A 19,417-nucleotide genomic window follows, 5' to 3' on the forward strand; every position below is an offset into this window, starting at 1 on the left:
ATCTAGGTGATACGTAGCACTACTCTTTGTACATAGACAGAACCCAGGATGTACGCATTGTTGTTTGTACAGATAACCCATTCACTCCCCTCGCAGCTTCAAAATCTAACAGCAGGCGCGGGCCCATTTCACACACCCTGCACTCACATATAGCACAAACACTGTTGCACACCACACCTGCCATAAGAATGAAGCTACCTTTAAAGACAAAAAATCAAACTTTTAGCTTCCTACATAATCCTCTGTCTCCTTAAACACAATCCACTCTGTTTGGTCCGAGTTTCCCACTGCTGCGCCCATCCACAGACCAGTCAGACACGGGAGACTAGAAGGGTCTTGGCCACCCTCACATAACATAGCACCTCCCAAGCTTCCAAAATCTGGACTTTGGTCCCTCCGAAGGCGTTCAACCAAACAGCACTTTGGCACCATCATTATGGTGAAAGGCGCTATCCAAATGACTAAAATGAATGACTGAATAGCTACACTCTCCCCTTTGCATAGTGCTTCATGGATCAGTGCTTATGTTGGCCCAGTATTCATAGCTAGAGTCTCACCTTTGCATAGTACTTCAGTGCTCCACGGTACAGATACGCTCTCACGCTGTTAGGCTCTATTTTGATAGCCTCATTGCAGTTTAGAATTGCCTTCGTGAACCTCTCCTTGCAACCGTAGAAGGCGGCACGGCTCAAGTACACCTTTGAGAGAGAGAGAGAGAGAGTAGGACTGAGATTAGAAGAGCCAGTCTTCAGAGGAATTCACAGATTACAATTTCAATCTTTAATTGGCAAACTTCAGCCAAAGGCCTTTGGTGATTGACAAGGAAAAACGCATGGGAATAATATCTCCCAGAGAGAACACAGTGTGAAGTGGGGTGTGGCGGGGATGTATGGTGCGTTAATAGGAAACATCATTTTGGGAGAGGCCAGGGCACTTTTTGAGAGATGTGGACAGAACAATTTCAGGGTGCACACAATGACCAAGGGCCTCACAATGTCAGAGGGAGCTGGTGGGCAGTTTTCAGAGATGAATGCCATGGTAAAGGTGCACTTTTTCATAACCAACATAACACACCTTACATCATGGGCTTACAGAGGATTCTACAGAGAATGTTTGCAAACAGTTAAAAATGCATGTAAAGGTTAACAAAATCATTTAGCCTCGACGTAAAGCTAGATACAAATTTGTATTTTCGTCATTAAAAGCGCAGCCTTAGTTAGAGAGCAGCAGAGTGCTGTATGGTATGATATGATATGATATGGCATTTATAACGCGCCCATACACAAGTGTTTCAAGGCGCGACGAGGTAAGGGAGGGGAAACAGTGGGAAACAGGCAACGATCCTACTAGGCCAGGTGTCATTCAGATCGCGCAAGTGCATGGATGGGGAGAAGGGAAAAGTGCCTGGGGGAAGGGAGAGGGGGAAAGTGCTGTGCAAGGGCTAGAAGAATAAATAAGATAAATAAAAGCAGCCAGATGGTGACAAGTGCCAGGTAAGAGCAGACATAAGTGCTGCTAGGGGACTGTAGGGATACAGAAAACAGTCCCCAGGTGCGGGGAGTTGCCAGGGGGGCAGGGCAGGTGAGCAAAAAGTGGGGCCTGGCCTGGACCCAAGATCAGAAAGGGTGGCCAGGCAACCAGTGCAGTTTTAGCCAGGAATTTCAGCAGGGGAGAGAGGCAGAGAAAGCAGAAGCAAAGAGGGAGGTTTTGAGGTGTTTCCGGAACCGCAGATGGTTCTCCTCAAGTTTCAGGGAGACAGGAAGGCTGTTCCAGAGGGAGGCCCCTGCTGAAGAGAGAGCTCGACCACCCACTCGTTGCTTGGGGAAGCGACTAACCCTGAGGGAGTTGGAGGCAGATGAGTGAAGAGCCCGAGAAGGAAGGTATTTGGAAAGAGAGAGTTGAAGGTATTGCGGCCCCAGGCCCCAGAAGGCCTTGTGGACAATGCAGAGCATTTTGAACTTAATCCTAGCAGCCACTGGGAGCCAGTGTAGAGATTTCAGTCCTGGAGAGATACGATCCCTGGGCTTGAGGCCAAGGACAAGTCTTGCAGTCCTGTTTTGGATAAGTTGCAGAGGGCGGAGAGTAGAGGCAGGCAGATTAAGATAGAGACTGTTGCAATAGTCCAGCTTAGAGAGAACCAGAGCTCTGGAGAAGGTGAGCTTCTGGAGGAAGGAGAGGAAAGGAAGAATACCTCTGAGGGGGTGCAGCTGGTAGTGTGATTTCTTAGAGATGTCCGAGATGTGAGGCGAGTACGAGAGTGTGGAGTCGAAGATGACCCCAAGGTTTTTAGCCTTGCAGGTGGGAGCAGGAAGAGCGCCAAGGGAGACCGGCCAGAGAGCTGCAGGGAAGGAGGGAGTGGGTGTGCCGATGAGTAGAATCTCAGTCTTACTGGCATTAAGGCAGAGGTCATTGGCGGCACACCACTCATGGATAGCAGACAGACAGTCAGAGATGAGGGAAGTAGAGGCGGAGGCCCAGGGTAGCCTGCAAAGGAGCTGGGTATCATCCCCATAGCACTTAAAGTTGGGGCAGAGAGCGGCTATGCAATGGACAAGGAGTGCCAAGTATTGGTTGAACAGCCAGGGAGAGAGGTTAGACCCCTGGGGGACACCACAGGTAGAGAAACAGATATTGGAGAGGAAGTACCCGAGTTGGACCTGGGAGGGTCGGTTGGAGAGGAAAGAAATCAGCCATGCCAGAGCCTGTCCAGTGATACCCAGGTTGTCACGGAGTCGGTTGAGCAGGATGGCATTATTGACAGTGTCAAAGGCAGAAGAGAGATCAAGCAAGATGAGGACACAGGGGTGTTGGAGTCAAGGTTGGAGAGTAGGTCTTCACAGATTTTCGGGAGAGCAGTTTCCATGCTTCCGGCAGCCCTGAAGCCAGACTGATGGTCATGAAGACAACCAACAGATTCGGTGTGGAGATTAAGATGGGAGATGGCTAGTTTCTCCAGAAGCTTGCCCAGGAAGGGAGTGATGGAGATTGGGCGATAGTTAGCTGGGCAGGAGGGGTCAGCAGAGGGTTTCTTAACAAGAGGGTGCACAAAGGAGTGCATCAGGGGGGATGGGAAGACTCCGGTGGCGAAGGAGTGATTGCAGAAATCAGCCAGGGCAGGAGCCAGGGAGTCGATGTGGTCCTTGATAGCTTTGGAGGAACAGGGGTTTACCTGTTTCGACGAGACTTTCATAGATCAACTTGTCGAGAAACCTTGTCTGCAGAGAAAAGGGGAAAGACAGAGAAGGAGGGAGAAGGGGTGGCTGCAGAAGGGCCAGAGGGAGTGCAGGGAATAGAGGGGGGGAGGCGATAGGAGGAGAGTGAGGACAGGATGTCCTGAGTTTTTGAAATTAAGTGAGAAGCCAGTGCCGTGCAGAGGGCCTGGGAGGGGACAGGAGAGGTAGAGAGTGCGGCAGGATTGGCCAGTTCCTTGCAGATTTTAAAGAGGTAAGCCGAGTTAGATGCCGCAGAGATGCGGGCTTGGATATGGGCTCTCTTCTTGGCGAGAACGGAGAGCCGGTATTGCCTTTGCAGAAGGCGGCATGTCAGTTTGTCAGAGGATGAACATGAAGCACGCCATTTCCTCTCGGCCACCCTGCACTTGCATTTTAGGGTGACGAGATCTGAGTCATACCAGGAGTTACACTTAGCTTTGGGCTTCAGGCAGATTCTCATGACAGGGGCAAGGATATCTAGAGTATCAGATATAGCAGAGTGGAGCGTGGAGGTGGCTGTGTCAGGGTGAGAGTCAGCCAAAGGGGGAGGAGGGGATGAGAAGGTTGGCGGCGAAAGCCTCAACTGACATGCGCTTCATGGGTCAGATGACCGAGAAGGAGGGTCACAGTGATGAAGGTGGCTTGGCCTGAGGGGTATTGAGGGTGAGGTGGGAGGATAGGAGAAAGTGATCACTCCACGAGAGAGGAGTGGAGAGAGGGACAGAGAGGGGAAGATCAGAGGAGACCAGAGCATCAAGAGTGTGCCCTGCAGAATTAATCGGGCCAGAGGGGAGAATGGAGAGTGAGAGAGAGTCACAGAGGTCACAAAAGTGTCCGGAGGGGGGATAGGAGGCATCCAGGAGGATGTTGAAGTCTCCAAGAAAGAGGAGTTGAGTGGTTGAGGCCAAGAGTGAGGAGGAGAGGTCCGCCCACTCAGAGAGGAAGGAAGAGATCTTATCAGGTGGCCGATAGATAGTAGCCACAGTAAGGGAATGGTTAGGAGAGAGAGAGAGCCGGCATACAAGGCATTTAAAAGAGGAGTAGGTCTGCGTAGGAGTGACAGAGGCAGGAATCCACTCAGGAAAGATAAGGGCCACACCTCCTCCAGAGCGGTTGGGCCTGGGCAAGGAGAGTATCTTGTAGCCGTCAGGTAGGAGTATGTCAAAGCTGGTGAGAGAGCTGGTTGTGAACCATGTCTCAGTGAGACCGTGGACAACAAGGTCATGTTCTTCAAGCAGGTGGCAAATATCACGGTAGCCAGTGTTTGGGCTGGAGAGCAGCTGAGCGATGTACACGGTAGCCAGTCTTTGGACTGGAAAGCAGGAGTGCGCTGTACACGAAGGCCAACGTTTGGGCTGGAGAGCAGCGGCGCGCTATACACGGCAGCCAACATTTGGGCTGGAAGGCAGCGGAGCGCTGTACACGGTAGCCAACATTTGTGCTGGAGAGCAGCGGAGCGTGGCTGGCATTTTCTAACAGTAGTGCTGCCTCAGATCAAGAGTAGCAGAGGGCTGTACAAGATAACCAGCATTTGGGCTGGAGAGGAGCGGAGTGCTGTACACGCTAGCCAGCTTTCAGGCTGGAGAGACGGGTAGCGCTGTACATGGTAGCCAGCGTTTGGGCTGGAGAGCAGCGGAGCGCTGTACAAAGTAGCCAGCATTTGGGCTGGAGAGCAGCGGAGCGCGGCTGGCATCTTTAAACAGTAGCGCTGCCCCAGCTCGAGAGTAGTGGAATTCTGTACACGGTAGCCAGAGTTTGGGCTGGAGAGCAGCAGAGCACTGTACACAGTAGCTGACGTTTGGGCTGACATATTTTAACAGTACCGCAGTACTGGGATTTGTGTTCCGTGCATTCATTGGGAACATACATTGATTTAGGGAAACAATATGTTTTCAGTATTTATAGGCTTTCCCTATGCGCAAGGTGGCATGCTCATATATGTTTCGGAGCATGTGCCTAGGGAATCAAGCTGCAACTCGGGGATGTGGCAGAAAAAGGCCTGCAAATGTTTGGGGTGTGTTGTGTTCCGGTGCCGGGGTGACTTGGCCTCGCAGTTCGCACTCGAAAGTTCCCATTGCTGGCCAGGGCAAAACTGAGTTGCATGTGGTTGGGCCACTTCTTCAATGCGCAGACAAAGGGAAAACAAGCATTTGCATAGCCAGCAGTTTTGCGTTTTATGTACGCATGAGGTAGGCCATTTTCAGGCCTTGCCATAATGATTCTACTCGGCCATAAACTGGCCAATTGTGTGAGTATCTAGGAATATGATGGCAGTGCCTAGAAAATGGAAGGGCTCACAAGAGGCTCTAGAATGCTTTGTTGGATATGCTCATTAAGACCCAGAAGTAAAATTGATCACTAACTTATATCGAAAGCTTACAAGCAGGAATACAATTTGCACTTTTGCTCTGTCCAACCACAGAGTCTAAACTTAGGTCTGCAACTCTGAAGAAATTGCTAGAAGGTAGAATGTATAAGAGGCATGCGGTGGACTGTACTCATCACGTGAAAAAGACCTGTCAGTGACCCGAGGAATTAAACACTTGATTGATGGGGATTTGCATACAACCAGATGACCTGTGTCACAAATAAGTCAGTGACTTCTATCAGGTACTAGTTCTTACTTCCTGCAGGAGCAGACACTGGCCCCACAGACCACCCTGGTTCGCCCTCTCTGCAATCCTCTAATCAAAAATTGCAGGGTTGACAACCCAGAGGGGAAAGGGGAAGTGGATAAAATAACAAACCAGGTCCTGTTTGCTGCCCTCTGGATCCTTGAACTGGATTTGATGACTCTCTCTGACCTGCAGACAAACATACACACATTTAACTTTACTGTGCTGGTGGTTTTCTAACCTTCCAGCGAATACTCCCCATGAAACCCAATAGTACCTGATAGCCTTTGCTTTCTGCTGAAAGGCTGTAAGAAAATATTCTCCTTTGAATGTCTATTCTCAAAAACAAAACTAAAAGAACCAGGCTGACTCAACTTTTACTCCTCTAGGTTCTGTAATCCTCTTCTCTTTATGTGTAGAGATGTCCATAGAAACTATTGCTCACTTAACTCATTCCTTCCACACAAGAAATCTCGAATATGCTACTAAAATAGTTGAATTGTGGATTTCAAACTATAAATCCTGACAAAATGTTGTAAGAAACGTTTTGTCTCTACGAACTATTAATGTAGTCAACAGTTTATTGTAATTTCAGAAAATGTCAACTTTAAAAAAAAAAATGTTTTTGTTGCATATATTGGGCCTCATTACACTGACGGCGGTAACCATGGCGCTATTAGCGCCATGGTTGCCGCCGGTATTTTACCGAGTCCGGCATGGTGAATGGCAGAATTACCGCCCTATTCCAAGGTGTGTGGGGGCGGTAATTCCCCATTCACCATGGCCCTTCCCCATTCCCATTTTTGCCCCCATAGGGCTCAATGGGAATGGGGAAGGCGGTAATTACGGTACCGCAAATTGCAGTACCGTAATTACCTCCTAGATCCCTTTGCGGGTCCCGTCCTTTACGGCTGGTAAAACCAGCCGTTAAGGTAGGGTCCCACAAAGGGACCTCATAGTAAGGCGGTAAGGGTTTTCCTGGCACTGGTACCCTTACCGGTACTGGTAAACCCTTACCGCCATCCGTGTAATGAGGCCCATAGTTTAAAAGAAACCTTACACAACATAACTAATCAAAAATAAAACAAGAACATCATTAAAACATAAAAATCACTAGATTAGAGAAAACAGTACAATTCTCATTAGACATAAAACAAGAAAAGAGGAAAAACCACTAAAAATGTTCAAGTTAATATGATTCCCAAGATCTAATATCTTTATACAGCTATTATGTCATATCCAAGTTGTTTTGTTCAATTCAGAATTAATACAGATTAAAAAAAGATTAAGAGCTATGCCTATTTTAGTCCTCCACTTCAGAAGTCTCTCAAACGTATGTGGAGCTCCTCTTCACAACGTGCTACGCCGCTCTCCTTCACACGCGTACCGCGCCACTCTCTGAGCCTGTACATGGATACCGCGGTTACATCTGAAGGAAAGGCTTTCCCCTGGTGTGCAGGTCTAATGATATTGGCACTGAACGGAATCATGCACACAACGCACAGATGTTTTGCTGGGTTCCTTACTCTAGGGTAAGATGAACGCACATCCTTCACTCAGACTGACAAACAGAGAAAGGCAGTAGAACACGCAAAGTAATAGTTAGTATGCGCAATGCAACAAGAAGAGTTATTTAATTAATTATTAGAAGGTTCGCTGCCTTGCGCTCGCAAAGTTAGCGATTACACACTCGCTAGGTTTTAACACGTTCTCAGTATATATCAGAAAACAGAATCGCTCTTCGGCAACTACTTCCAGGCACTGGGTTGCAAAACCAAACATATATGCATGAAAGTTATTTACCTTTCTATTCCTACATTTTTTCTTTAAAAAAAGACAAAACTGCACTTAGCTTCCAGTTGCTCATGTAGTCAGAACATCTTTCTGTCACTTGCTCTTTTCTTCAGCTTGACCCTGTCTTGAGTATCTTTTCCTCTGTAATAATTTTTTCCTTTGGATTTTTTCCCAGGAGCTTTGAAAATAGTGACCTTCTTTACTAAGTGTCTGAATGAAAGACAGTTTAGAATTGCGCACACGATTCCAAACTACCTCACAGAGGCCAAGGGACCAATCATCACTAGAAGCTATTTCCCCCATGTTGAACTGGGATCATTCCTGATTCCTACAATGTTAGGGTTAAGGAAACCTTGGTTTTTAGCTTTCATAATAAATAAACAATTATAATTCAGCTCCCTACTTGCACCTCACCCCTGCTCTGAACTGCCAAGGACCTTTCCTGGCTTGGAAGCTAAAGGGAAACCTGACACCCGGGGAAGTAAACACTTGACAGACGGGGAATTGCATACAACTAGACGCCCTGTGTCACAAAGAAGTCAGTGACATGAAAAGACAGATTGGTGTGTGCTAGAACATTCCATCCAATGAGCAACGAGATTCAACTGCTGGAGCCAAGGAGCTGGCATCTGATCAGACAGAATCAACAGCATAGACTTCTACAGGTCTTCAGATCATCCAACTCCATCCAACCGCCTCCTCTGTCTTTTTCACAATGTAGGTGAAAAGGAAAAATACAATTGCAGTAACTGGAGCAATAGTTGTGTTTTCCCACTCTTTCTCCAGCCAGTCGCATTGACTGCTTCAGGCAAATGCAAGTAGCACTAAGACACGTGGCTCAAGGAACTGTCCAATAAAAGTGTCAACGAAGTGTGAAGGGCTAAAACAGGGAAGGTTTTATTTTATATTTATATTTTAAACAAATGGTGTCTGGCGAGCTAGTCCTCAGGGATCTGTCATTCAGGTGCCCAGGACACGGCCATTGCTTTTGGATCCAGTTCCTGGGGGTGGACCAGTGTGGGAGGATCACCTGGGGGAGGGGTCTTTGGGGAGGGAGACACCGGATGGGGAGACGCAGTATCCCTCTCTTCCCTGTAACGCCTTTACCCCATCCTACTCAGTAGGATATATGAAAACTCTACCCCCACCCCTTTTCCTACACAGACACTTTCACACGGACAGCCCGCTCTGGCAGAAAACAGATTCACACCTGAGTCGTGTAACTGGTATGTCCCGCTACTATGGTCATGAAAGGTCAAACTATTAGTGGTAACCATTCACATTTCCAATAAAAATTATTAAACTTCCCCACATGGTTAAAAGTCGGAGCACGAGAGCACACTCTGTGCGAGGCAAATCACACGAAGGAACAGCAGTTTCAAGAAGGCAGCTGAACGAGGGAAGATAGACGGCAAACCACGAAGGGTGCACAAGGAGGGAGATACCCATGACCTTTCCAGCGGAAAGCCGCTACTTTCTAGACACTTTCAGATTGCAAAACATAAGGCCAAGAAACAAGGCAGAAGTATTGTGTCTCGGAGACGCCCAGGGCCCTCCTGCACAGCTGATCGAGTCAGAGTGAAACAACAGCCACCGTGGTACCGTCCTTGGCTCCAAGATCAAAGAAAGATCAACGCAGTCAGTGAGTCGGGGAAACCGATGCAAGACTTGTCTGTGTTGAAGTCAAGGTTGCAAGAAGCAACACTGTATCAGTCTGTGTTGAAGTCAAGGTTGCAAGCAGCAACATTGTATATGAAAGAGCAAGGACAAAGACTGCTGACGCGTGTGATAAAAGACGCAAGGACAGCCTAACGGCTGATGAATGTTTGAACTGCAGCAAAGAATATTTGTGACAGGGTGGTTGTCCAGGTTTGCAACAGGTTGCGTCATGACAAGGGTGACTGGTGGCCAGTTATAGTACACAAGGTGGCAGGATGCTTTGTAAGCAGGAGATGTTAAAAGGGAATGAGCAGGGAGCTTGTGTCTTATCTTCCTTAACCTTAAGTTGTACAGTTCTCCAAAGTCAAGATGGCAGATACAAAGATGAGAAGCTGATTGGCTGAAGATTCAGGAACAATCACTTTGGAATGTACAGAAGGATTCTTAACTGCCTAAAGTTGTTGAAGAGTCAGGTTGTGTATTATAGTATTCCCTTAAGTTAGTCCCAAAGAAGAACTTGTAAGAAGAAAAGAGTTTCAGCAGAAGTCAGAAGCAGTCACTCCAGGAAAGGGAAGAAAATAGAGTCTACAGTAACAGAGAATTCCGGTGGGAGCGCAGCATATTGTGAGCCTGGATATAAATAGTTAAACGTAAAATTGTCATTTGAAAGAACTATCAGCTGAGAATGTATTGGAGACTTTCACATGAGCAGCAGTTTATTAACAGCAGAAAATGCTAGAAAGCAACTTGACAGTGTAAGCGTGTATAAATACTTTCAGAACTTTCTACCGCGTTACTTGAAAGTGGCACCAGGTATCCGTTTGAGTTGAAGAGCGTTGCCACTGTGTGCGTGTAAGCTACAGCGTGAGTCAGCTGTGAAAGGGAGACCATGCGGCAGTCAGCGTGCTTTTGATTTTGGAAGCTGTGTATGAGTGTAGTATTCAGCGCAGCCGCACTGAGGCACGGCTCATGGCTCACTGTTACCTCTCTCAGCCGTCATCTTTCCAGAGCTACATTCGTAGAGGCAGCTCTCTTGGCGTGCATCCGTGTGAAGGAGTTGGGATCTCCTGAAGCGAAGGAGCGATGTCACTAAGAAACAAGCCAGCAAGTCATTGCGCATGCGCTTAATCAAAAGGATTAAAACGTCTTGTTCCAGCACTTGCAAGAATATTGTGCAGATAAAAAGCATTTTATTCTCTCAAGAGTCAGAGAGCACATTTCTGTTTCAAGAGAAGTAACCTTAAATTAGTTTAGGTAATTAGGGTTAGTAGTTAGGATTAAGGCAGCAAGACATGGACTACAAGCTAATTGCCAAGTCATTTTCCTTCAGCTTTCAAAAGAGATCGAGAGAGTCCTCAATTTCAAAATCTTACCTCTTGGCATCGGAAGAGGTGTGACAGGTAAGAGTTAAGTTAAAGTGACATTAATATAGGAGAATAGTTTTGGTTCTGAAGATGAAGTAACACCATGCACTTGTCTCATTGCAGAACGCAGTAACAGGAGCAGAGCCATCATGCCCGAGAATCATCTGTCTCTTTTATTATTTTATCCACTACCCCTTCCCCTTCCCCTTCCTGGGGTTTTTGACTCAACTGTAATTAGGAAGGTCGGGTTGGAAGCATCCGGAGGGGGTCTGTAGGATGAGTACCTCCTACAGAGAAGATCAAGCCTGACCATGACAGTAGTCCAACATCGCGAGTGTGCTCACTCGAAACTCTCTGTAAAATATTCAACTACGAAGTGGCAGAACCAAAATTAAAAGATCAAGAATAAGAATTGGTGTGAATCAAAGTGGTCCTGCAACAGTTTAAGTAAAACCTATTGCACATTCGAAAGTCTTCGGTTTTTGATATAAAGGGATCTGAGCCCGAACAAGGGGGATCCGTGGTCCGAGCCTGAGCGAGAGACACCAATTATGAATCTGTGAATGTGGAAATCCTGAAAAGAAAGGAACTTTGGTGTTTGTTTGTTACGTCAGGCCCTCTGCAATAAGAGGCTGTCATTGGGAGAGAGACTTTGGCAGAAGGCCCTGATAGCTGTGCTTTGAAGTGTTTCATTGCCAAGAAGCCAGAGTGTGTGTGAAGCTCCAACCTGCCGCTGTGTCCCTTGCTGAAAACGTGCGGAAGGGAAGCCAACTACTCAACTATGCTGACATATCATTTCTTGAACACTTTTCTTTTGCCTACATTGTTATCCCACACATTTTATATATATAAGTAAGGATTGGCAATAGGTTTATTAGTATAGGCACTTTTATTTTTATAGTCTCCACTAGGACTGCGTTATTATTATTTGATGGACGTAGCTTGCTCCCATTCTTAGATTTAGGATTAGATAAGCAGTCAACCAACCCATTGAAGTTCAATAAACACCCTTGAACTGTGATCACTTGTGTCCGTCTTCATTTTTTGATACCATGCCTTCCTTACACCATCCAGAAAGTAATTTGGTCTTAAAAGTTATACAGATATAAAAACAGAGAAAAAGGTTAGAGGACCATTTCTTTTTCCTGTTGTTCAATATGGCAGGTACTTGGTGTCACCTTCAACTCTACTCTATCCTTCTCTCCTCACAACACAGACCTGTCCAAGAAGGCCCACTACCAGCTGCACCTCCTCAGAGATAGTCTACCTTTTCTCACTTTTCCCCAGAAGCTCACTGTCTCCAGAGCCCTGGTTCTCTCTAGGCTGGATCGCTGCAACAGCCTCTTTCTCCATCTTCCTACTTCTACTCTCTCCGTCCGCTACAACTCATCCAGAACAGACCCGCAAGACTTATCCTTGGCCTCAAGCCCTGGGATCGTATCTCTCCAGCCCTGAAATCTCTCCACTGGCTCCCAGTGGCTGCAAGGATCAAGTTCAAGACCCACTGCATCGTCCACAATACTTCTAGGGCTGGGGTCTGCACTATATCCAACTCTCTCGTCCAAAACACCTTCCTTTTCGAGCCCTTCACTCGGCCACCTCAAACTCTCTGAGGGTCAGACGCTTCTCCAGGCATAGAGTTGGGGCTAACCTCTCTCCTCTGCAGGTACCTCCCTCTGGAATGGCCTCCCTGCCCCACTCAAACTTGAGCCGGACTACCTGAAGTTCCAGAAGCACCACAAGACCTTCCTTTTCGTCTCTGCTTTCTCTCTTTCCTCCTCTGCTGACCTACCTGAGTGCTGCCCTGACTGGTTGCCTGGTTACCCTCATAGTCCCACTGGTTACCAGGCTCCTCCATGACCAGTCACCCCTGCACTGCCTCCGGGCCTATCTTGTACTTAGGGGATGTAACTGTAACCCTACAGTCCCCAGCCTCCGTGCACTTACCCAGAGTCACGCTGCCCTGGGTGCATGTTCTCAGAGAAATTCCGCCCTAACTGCACTTTGCCCTTCCCTCCCCCTGGCACTTCCCCTTCTCCCCCCCCCCCCCTGCACTGCTGTTCTCGCACTTGCACGATCTGAATGACACAAGGCCTAGTAAGATTGTTTATTTTGTCCTCCCTCTGTCCTCTCTGCTTGTCTTGTCGCACCTAGAAACACTTGTGCACAGGTGCGTTATAAATGACTCATCATATCATGTGCTCTTAAAGGAGCAGGAGCCTCTTCACACAGGCAAAAAGTATTTTTCCAGTGTTCATTGCTAACTGGTAAAAAAAGCAAGTTTACAGTGTTGTCAGTTTGAGAAGTGGGAATATGCAAAAGCATAGTAGATGGCAAACGGCTGCTTTTTCAATCTGTTCTGGCATCCATATCGAGACTCTCTGCTCTGGTGCACCCTGGAAGCAAAGGAGCATCCCAGTATAGTGCCACTGAAAGGTGGTGCACAGACAGCGGGGAAAGTTTGGAAGAGTATCCCGTTTGGAGCAGGGTAAGCGGAGGCGGCAAAAGAGATGTATTGAGGGTGGGAAAAATAGACAGTGCTGCAGAATTAAGGCTGAGTGGAGAAGCACAGGGTTGCTGGTGAGAAGGCCCTTCCTAGTAAACCACAAAGGGAGTGGTGAGAGCGCTCACCACAGCAGATGATGTTTACTTGGCTTTCTTCCCCACCCTCCCGCTCTGCTGAAATCCAGTGCACATTTAACATTGATGGTGGCTGTGAGGTCTTGCAGACATGTAAAACAGGCTATGATTATGCATAAGGTGGATGTTAAGTCTTGCAGACATGTAAGTCAGGCTATGATTATGCCTACGGTGGATGTTAAGTCTTGCAGACATGTAAAACAGGCTATGATTATGCATACAGTGGGTGTCAGGTCTTGCATATATGTAAGACAGGCTATGATTATGCATACAGTGGCTGTCAGGTCTTGCATATCTGTAAGACAGGCTGTGAATGATTACCCATATGGTGGATGTCTTGGCGACATGTAAGACAGGCTGTGATTATGCATACAGTGGGTGTCAGGTCTTGCATATATGTAAGACAGGCTATGATTATGCATACAGTGGGTGTCAGGTCTTGCATATATGTAAGACAGGCTATGATTATGAATACAGTGGGTGTCAGGTCTTGCATATATGTAAGACAGGCTATGATTATGCATACAGTGGGTGTCAGGTCTTGCACATATGTAAGACAGGCTATGATTATGCATACAGTGGGTGTCAGGTCTTGCATATATGTAAGACAGGCTGTGAATGATTACCCATATGGTGGATGTCTTGGCGACATGTAAGACAGGCTGTGATTATGCATCCAGTGGGTGTCAGGTCTTGCATATATGTAAGACAGGCTATGATTATGCATACAGTGGGTGTCAGGTCTTGCATATATGTAAGACAGGCTATGATTATGCATACGGTGGCTGTCAGGTCTTGCAGACATGTAAGACAGGCTATGATTATGCATACGGTGGATGTTAAGTCTTGCAGAGATGTAAGACAGGCTATGATTATGCAGACATGTAAGACAGGCTATGATTATGCATACGGTGGATGTTAAGTCTTGCAGACATGTAAGACAGGCTATGATTATGCATACGGTGGATGTTAAGTCTTGCAGACATGTAAGACAGGCTATGATTATGCATACAGTGGGTGTCAGGTCTTGCATATATGTAAGACAGGCTATGATTATGCATACGGTGGCTGTCAGGTCTTGCAGACATGTAAGACAGGCTATGATTATGCATACGGTGGATGTTAAGTCTTGCAGAGATGTAAGACAGGCTATGATTATGCAGACATGTAAGACAGGCTATGATTATGCATACGGTGGATGTTAAGTCTTGCAGACATGTAAGACAGGCTGTGATTATGCATACAGTGGGTGTCAGGTCTTGCATATATGTAAGACAGGCTGTGATTATGCATACAATGGATGTCAGGTCTTGCATATATGTAAGACAGGCTATGATTATGCATACGGTGGGTGTCAGGTCTTGCAAACATATAAGACAGGCTGTGAATTATTACCCATATGGTGGATGTCTTGGCGACATGTAAGACAGGCTGTGATTATGCATACAGTGGGTGTCAGGTCTTGCATATATGTAAGACAGGCTATGATTATGCATACAGTGGGTGTCAGGTCTTGCATATATGTAAGACAGGCTGTGAATGATTACCCATATGGTGGATGTCTTGGCGACATGTAAGACAGGCTGTGATTATGCATACAGTGGGTGTCAGGTCTTGCATATATGTAAGACAGGCTATGATTATGCATACAGTGGGTGTCAGGTCTTGCATATATGTAAGACAGGCTATGATTATGCATACAGTGGGTGTCAGGTCTTGCATATATGTAAGACAGGCTATGATTATGCATAAAGTGGGTGTCAGGTCTTGCATATATGTAAGACAGGCTGTGAATGATTACCCATATGGTGGATGTCTTGGCGACATGTAAGACAGGCTGCGATTATGCATCCAGTGGGTGTCAGGTCTTGCATATATGTAAGACAGGCTATGATTATGCATACAGTGGGTGTCAGGTCTTGCATATATGTAAGACAGGCTATGATTATGCATACGGTGGCTGTCAGGTCTTGCAGACATGTAAGACAGGCTATGATTATGCATACGGTGGCTGTCAGGTCTTGCAAACATATAAGGCATGCTGTGAATGATTACCCATATGGTGGATGTCTTAGCGACATGTAAGACAGGCTGTGATTATGCATACAGTGGGTGTCAGGTCTTGCATATATGTAAGACAGGCTATGATTATGCATACAGTGAGTGTCAGGTCTTGCATATATGTAAGACAGGCTGCGATTATGCATCCAGTGGGTGTCAGGTCTTGCATATATGTAAGACAGGATATGATTATGCATACAGTGGGTGTCAGGTCTTGCATATGTGTAAGACAGGCTATGATTATGCATATGGTGGCTGTCAGGTCTTGCATATATGTAAGACAGGCTATGATTATGCATACAGTGGGTGTCAGGTCTTGCATATATGTAAGACAGGCTATGATTATGCATACAGTGGGTGTCAGGTCTTGCATATATGTAAGACAGGCTATGATTATGCATACAGTGGGTGTCAGGTCTTGCATATATGTAAGACAGGCTGTGAATGATTACCCATATGGTGGATGTCTTGGCGACATGTAAGACAGGCTGTGATTGCGCATACAGTGGGTGTCAGGTCTTGCATATATGTAAGACAGGCTATAATTATGCATACGGTGGATGTTAAGTCTTGCAGACATGTAAGACAGGCTGCGATTATGCATCCAGTGGGTGTCAGGTCTTGCATATATGTAAGACAGGATATGATTATGCATACAGTGGGTGTCAGGTCTTGCATATGTGTAAGACAGGCTATGATTATGCATATGGTGGCTGTCAGGTCTTGCAGACATGTAAGACAGGCTATGATTATGCATACAGTGGCTGTCAGGTCTTGCAAACATATAAGACATGCTGTGAATGATTACCCATATGGTGGATGTCTTGGCGACATGTAAGACAGGCTGTGATTATGCATCCAGTGGGTGTCAGGTTTTGCATATATGTAAGACAGGCTGTGATTATGCATACAGTGGGTGTCAGGTTTTGCATATATGTAAGACAGGCTATGATTATGCATACAGTGGGTGTCAGGTCTTGCATATATGTAAGACAGGCTGTGAATGATTACCCATATGGTGGATGTCTTGGCGACATGTAAGACAGGCTGTGATTATGCATACAGTGGGTGTCAGGTCTTGCATATATGTAAGACAGGCTATGATTATGCATACAGTGGGTGTCAGGTCTTGCATAAATGTAAGACAGGCTATGATTATGCATACAGTGGGTGTCAGGTCTTGCATATATGTAAGACAGGCTATGATTATGCATACAGTGGGTGTCAGGTCTTGCATATATGTAAGACAGGCTATGATTATGCATACAGTGGGTGTCAGGTCTTGAATATATGTAAGACAGGCTGTGAATTATTACCCATATGGTGGATGTCTTGGCGACATGTAAGACAGGCTGTGATTGCGCATACAGTGGGTGTCAGGTCTTGCATATATGTAAGACAGGCTATGATTATGCATACAGTGGGTGTCAGGTCTTGCATATATGTAAGACAGGCTGTGAATGATTACCCATATGGTGGATGTCTTGGCGACATGTAAGACAGGCTGTGATTATGCATACAGTGGGTGTCAGGTCTTGCATATATGTAAGACAGGCTATGATTATGCATACAGTGGGTGTCAGGTCTTGCATATATGTAAGACAGGCTATGATTATGCATACAGTGGGTGTCAGGTCTTGCATATATGTAAGACAGGCTATGATTATGCATACAGTGGGTGTCAGGTCTTGCACATATGTAAGACAGGCTATGATTATGCATACAGTGGGTGTCAGGTCTTGCATATATGTAAGACAGGCTGTGATTATGCATACAGTGGGTGTCAGGTCTTGCATATATGTAAGACAGGCTGTGAATATGCATACAGTGGGTGTCAGGTCTTGCATATGTGTAAGACAGGCTATGATTATGCATATGGTGGCTGTCAGGTCTTGCAGACATGTAAGACAGGCTATGATTATGCATACAGTGGCTGTCAGGTCTTGCAAACATATAAGACATGCTGTGAATGATTACCCATATGGTGGATGTCTTGGCGACATGTAAGACAGGCTGTGATTATGCATCCAGTGGGTGTCAGGTTTTGCATATATGTAAGACAGGCTGTGATTATGCATACAGTGGGTGTCAGGTTTTGCATATATGTAAGACAGGCTGTGATTATGCATACAGTGGGTGTCAGGTCTTGCATATATGTAAGACAGGCTATGATTATGCATACAGTGGGTGTCAGGTCTTGCATATATGTAAGACAGGCTGTGAATGATTACCCATATGGTGGATGTCTTGGCGACATGTAAGACAGGCTGTGATTATGCATACAGTGGGTGTCAGGTCTTGCATATATGTAAGACAGGCTATGATTATGCATACAGTGGGTGTCAGGTCTTGCATATATGTAAGACAGGCTATGATTATGCATACAGTGGGTGTCAGGTCTTGCATATATGTAAGACAGGCTATGATTATGCATACAGTGGGTGTCAGGTCTTGCATATATGTAAGACAGGCTATGATTATGCATACAGTGGGTGTCAGGTCTTGCATATATGTAAGACAGGCTGTGAATGATTACCCATATGGTGGATGTCTTGGCGACATGTAAGACAGGCTGTGATTATGCATACAGTGGGTGTCAGGTCTTGCATATATGTAAGACAGGCTATGATTATGCATACAGTGGGTGTCAGGTCTTGCATATATGTAAGACAGGCTATGATTATGCATACAGTGGGTGTCAGGTCTTGCATATATGTAAGACAGGCTATGATTATGCATACAGTGGGTGTCAGGTCTTGCACATATGTAAGACAGGCTATGATTATGCATACAGTGGGTGTCAGGTCTTGCATATATGTAAGACAGGCTGTGATTATGCATACAGTGGGTGTCAGGTCTTGCATATATGTAAGACAGGCTGTGATTATGCATACAGTGGGTGTCAGGTCTTGCAAATATGTAAGACAGGCTATGATTATGCATACAGTGGCTGTCAGGTCTTGCAGACATGTAAGACAGGCTATGATTATGCATACGGTGGCTGTCAGGTCTTGCAAACATATAAGGCATGCTGTGAATGATTACCCATATGGTGGATGTCTTAGCGACATGTAAGACAGGCTGTGATTATGCATACAGTGGGTGTCAGGTCTTGCATATATGTAAGACAGGCTATAATTATGCATACGGTGGATGTTAAGTCTTGCAGACATGTAAGACAGGCTGCGATTATGCATCCAGTGGGTGTCAGGTCTTGCATATATGTAAGACAGGATATGATTATGCATACAGTGGGTGTCAGGTCTTGCATATGTGTAAGACAGGCTATGATTATGCATATGGTGGCTGTCAGGTCTTGCATATATGTAAGACAGGCTATGATTATGCATACAGTGGGTGTCAGGTCTTGCATATATGTAAGACAGGCTATGATTATGCATACAGTGGGTGTCAGGTCTTGCATATATGTAAGACAGGCTATAATTATGCATACGGTGGATGTTAAGTCTTGCAGACATGTAAGACAGGCTATGATTATGCATACGGTGGCTGTCAGGTCTTGCAAACATATAAGACATGCTGTGAATGATTACCCATATGGTGGATGTCTTGGCGACATGTAAGACAGGCTGTGATTATGCATCCAGTGGGTGTCAGGTTTTGCATATATGTAAGACAGGCTGTGATTATGCATACAGTGGGTGTCAGGTTTTGCATATATGTAAGACAGGCTGTGATTATGCATACAGTGGGTGTCAGGTCTTGCATATATGTAAGACAGGCTATGATTATGCATACAGTGGGTGTCAGGTCTTGCATATATGTAAGACAGGCTGTGAATGATTACCCATATGGTGGATGTCTTGGAGACATGTAAGACAGGCTGTGATTATGCATACAGTGGGTGTCAGGTCTTGCATATATGTAAGACAGGCTATGATTATGCATACAGTGGGTCTCAGGTCTTGCATATATGTAAGACAGGCTATGATTATGCATACAGTGGGTGTCAGGTCTTGCATATATGTAAGACAGGCTATGATTATGCATACAGTGGGTGTCAGGTCTTGCATATATGTAAGACAGGCTATGATTATGCATACAGTGGGTG

General features: G+C 46.0%; 1 protein-coding gene across 1 annotated transcript in view; it reads right to left on the reverse strand.

Annotated features, from left to right (window-relative positions):
- TTC6 (tetratricopeptide repeat domain 6) overlaps positions 1-19,417 on the reverse strand; it is a 1,171,050-nt gene that overhangs the window by 514,972 nt on the left and 636,661 nt on the right. The window contains exon 21 of the mRNA XM_069638410.1: positions 558-698. Within this exon, the coding sequence (XP_069494511.1) occupies positions 558-698 (141 nt within the window). The remainder of the gene's footprint in view (positions 1-557; positions 699-19,417) is intronic.

The sequence above is a fragment of the Ambystoma mexicanum genome, chromosome 14, assembly GCF_040938575.1.
Source record: "Ambystoma mexicanum isolate Mex_15411 chromosome 14, UKY_AmexF1_1, whole genome shotgun sequence".
NCBI classification, from domain to species: domain Eukaryota; kingdom Metazoa; phylum Chordata; class Amphibia; order Caudata; family Ambystomatidae; genus Ambystoma; species Ambystoma mexicanum.